This window comes from Miscanthus floridulus, chromosome 18 (genome assembly GCF_019320115.1).
Source record: "Miscanthus floridulus cultivar M001 chromosome 18, ASM1932011v1, whole genome shotgun sequence".
Taxonomy (NCBI): domain Eukaryota; kingdom Viridiplantae; phylum Streptophyta; class Magnoliopsida; order Poales; family Poaceae; genus Miscanthus; species Miscanthus floridulus.
In genome coordinates this window covers 84266744-84270361 of record NC_089597.1, presented here as the reverse complement: position 1 = coordinate 84270361, position 3618 = coordinate 84266744, and the positions used below count along the sequence as shown (strand labels likewise).

At 48.7% G+C, this 3618-nt stretch overlaps 1 protein-coding gene across 1 annotated transcript; it reads left to right on the top strand.

Annotated features, from left to right (window-relative positions):
* Positions 1–2030: 2030 nt before the first annotated feature.
* On the top strand, positions 2031–3296 carry LOC136523136 (ethylene-responsive transcription factor ERF037-like). The gene has a single exon (XM_066516915.1). The coding sequence runs from the start codon at positions 2154–2156 to the stop codon at positions 2967–2969; it is 816 nt and encodes a 271-aa protein (XP_066373012.1). The 5' UTR covers positions 2031–2153; the 3' UTR covers positions 2970–3296.
* Positions 3297–3618: the final 322 nt, after the last annotated feature.

The following is a 3618-nucleotide window of genomic DNA, read 5'->3' as shown; positions in this document are numbered from 1 at the left end:
GTTAACACTTAATCTGCGCTGAAATGAATTAGTAACTCTAGTACAGAAACTCATTTTTTTTTTCAGACGGCTCCCATTTCTAACAGTGTCGGACGACTTAGGAAACCGCTGCATATTTTTGTGTATATTGTGTTGCATGTAATCACATCCATGCTCTAGTAGAGGTGTAGGAGGTGAGGAATCTCCACTTTTGGGGCCCTATCAGCTTGCGCAGGCCTACTAACGATCAAATCTAGTATACTTGCTAATGTTGCAGTGGACCTGCTTTGAGTAGTGTAGACTGCATAAGCGCCTATATAGACAACTAAATACAGGTAAACTACAATGCACAAATCTAGATATAACTTAATAGAAGCAACCATACTAATTTATTGATGAACTATGAGTCCGTGCATTTGCTAGTTAGTCCCTGTTTATTAGAACACAAGAATTTTGCAGGAACAAAATGATTTTTTATATCTAACTACTACCTTCATCTAAAAATAAATCATCTTCTAGAGTTGTTCCAAGTCAAATATTTTTATGTTTGACCAAATTTATAGGAAATAATACCATTATTTATGGTACAAAATTATTATCATCAGATATACCATGAAATAGATCCTTATAGTGTACTTATTTGGTGTCACAGATGTAAAAATTTGGTCAAATTTAAAATAGTTTGACTTAGAACAACTCTATAAGTTCATTTATTTTGGTAGAGAGGGAGTATTAGACTACACATTCGAATGAGCTATATGAGTATATGACTTCAACTTGAAATACATGCGTTACATCAACTGCTTTAAGGACATAGGGTTGGCTACGGATCGACCTTCATTACTCCTTGCATCCCACTGAGCTGTCATAGACCGGCCTACGAATTTCCCGTTATTATATATCAACATCTTGATTGCTTGGCAATTCTACCGGATACTAGCAAAGATTCACAACGTTTAGGCACCCCCATAGCTTAGCCATATAAGTCAATCATCCAGCGACCGATCACAATTCCCCTCCGGTGTCATGTGTCAATGAATGGGTTGTGTCAGATCAAATCATCAATTTTTTGTCAGTTATTAATGAGGGAATCAGGTAACTAAATCAAATCTCGCATGCAAATTTTGTATCACATCAAACTTTGTAGCACCGATGAACCCCAGTTTTGGACTGTGGGGATGGGGATTCCATTAGAATTAATTCATAACAGAATCGCACTGTTTCTTGGGGAAATTCTTCAAAGTTCGTGTCAATTCCTGAAACATTACCATGTTGTAAGCGCAATAATGGACGATCTACCCTGTGTGGCGGCAACTGTGCCAGGCAGAGCCCAGGTGTACGTTCTGGTACATTGTCTGGACTCGGTACTGTCGAAACTGGTAAATGAAGTACTTTTGTAGGACGCCATCTCGATATATGTGCAGTTAGTATGGTACAGATGTCCAATGACATCACTGAAGTTACCCTGCACCTTTTCATCCAGGGTGGATAATAGCTGAATGCGTTGTGGATTGCCGATTGAATTACTGCCAGCTCTCACTCTCTGTATGGATATATAGTGGAGTGTACAAGATATATGGTTTAAACGGTGTGCATGTTCTTTCATGATATCTAGGATGATGCGTTTACAAATTATGTTCATGCTGAAAACACTGTTTATGCTAAAATATTATGAGAGAAAAACACTGCTTCGGTTAAAAAAAAGAAGCCGAACAAACTGGCCGGTACCTCAGCCAAACACCGGCGCCAGTACCTCAGCCAAACACACCGGCGTTCGTAAGCAATTTTATCCTAGGTGCTGCAACGGTCTAGTTGAAAATTTATCCGTTGCACCGTACCGGCCGGTCATCCTGCCGGCAGATATTGACTGGATCCATGGATGCAACAACGCAAGCAAAAAAAAGAGAGCATCATATACAGAGAGCGTAGTACAGCTAAGGTAGCAATAGCATTCCGTTTGTTGAGCCGTCAGTGTCACTGCGCTCCAACCAACCATTACTAAACCTCCCTCCTCTCCTTCGCTTCGCATTCAAATCAAACATCTATCCATCTCCGAGACCAAAACTTGTAGCCTAGCTCATACGGCACCAAGCAGCTAGGCCTGCACAGCACATTTGCGCGTTGCATTGCCCTCGCACGCACACTGCACGCCTCACTTGGTGGCAGCACTGGCAATGCCGGACTCCGATGTCGTCCCCAGCAGCCCGGCGGCGTCGCCGCTGGGCAGCAGCGTGCAGAAGAGGGGCAGCAGGGGCGGGAAAAGCAGCGGGCACGGCGGCGGGCGGAGCAGCCCGGCGTACCGCGGCGTGCGGATGCGGGCGTGGGGGAAGTGGGTGTCCGAGATCCGCGAGCCGCGCAAGAAGTCCCGCATCTGGCTCGGCACCTTCCCGACGCCCGAGATGGCGGCGCGCGCGCACGACGCCGCCGCGCTCGTCGTCAAGGGCCGCGCCGCCGTGCTCAACTTCCCCGAGATGGCGGCGTCCCTGCCGCGCCCGGCCTCCGCCGCGCCGCGCGACGTGCAGGCCGCCGCCGCGCGCGCCGCCGCCATGGACGTGAACGTGGTGCCCGTGGCCGCGGCGGCTGCGGCGATGGTGCTGCCGACGTCGCCGCCGCCGGAGCCGGAGCCGCTGTCGTCGTCGTCGTCGTCGCCCTCGTCGCCCCAGCAGGTGCCGGGACTACAGGCGTCAGTAGTAGGCGACCCCGACGAGGATGATCTGCTGGAGGAGATCGTCGAGCTGCCGCCGATCGACGACGAGGACGACGTCTGCTGGACGGCGTCGTTCCACAACGACTGTGCCCCCGACGACCCGTGGTCGGCGTATGAGACGAACGCGTGGATGATGCAAGCCGGTGGCGGCATTGCGGCGCATCACGTCGACGAGATGGTGGTGCCCGGGACCGGGTTTGCCACGGACCAGCAGCTCTGGACGACGCAACCGGCCGGCATTATGCCTGCCTCGGGGCTCGGTGCGTTCTTATGGAACCTGTAGCTAACTAGGCAAGTAGCTGATCGATCTGGCCGTCTCTCCCTTTGCTCTCTTTGTAGTATAGAAGATAGAATTGCTTGTTAATAAGCCCAAAAGTTTGCATTTGCATCGATCGTCGGCTTCCTACGTACGTACCATTGGCACGCTGCACTGGCAAACATACGGACCCATGCATCTTGGTACCTTTCCGATCGATTCTACCGCGTTCTTCTCCTTTTCTGCGGTCTTTGATGTGCATGAGAAGCAGCTCGCATTACGATCTCGGCGAGACAGACAGATAGGCGGTTGTGGGAGAACGACGCATGCAACTAACCGTGCCGTGTCCGGAGATGTCAACGACTAGATATATCATGTGTCTGTGGAACCATCCGTGGTTTTTGCCTAAACCTCTAGTCCAGACTAGATATACCATGTGTCGAACGGATCAGAACCAACAACGTGTTGCATTGATGTGGCACGTAGGTCCTGTTCGGTCTAAAGTTTAGTTGGCTAAAGTTAAGGGGCTAAACTTTAGACTACTTTAGTTCACCTATATGGTCTAATTAACTAAAGCCTTTTTTTTAGGTGGTTAAACTTTAGACTCAATTTCAAACCATCTGTTTGGAGCCATAAGAGCTAAAGTGGTCATCTAAAGTTTAATTATTGGCTAGAC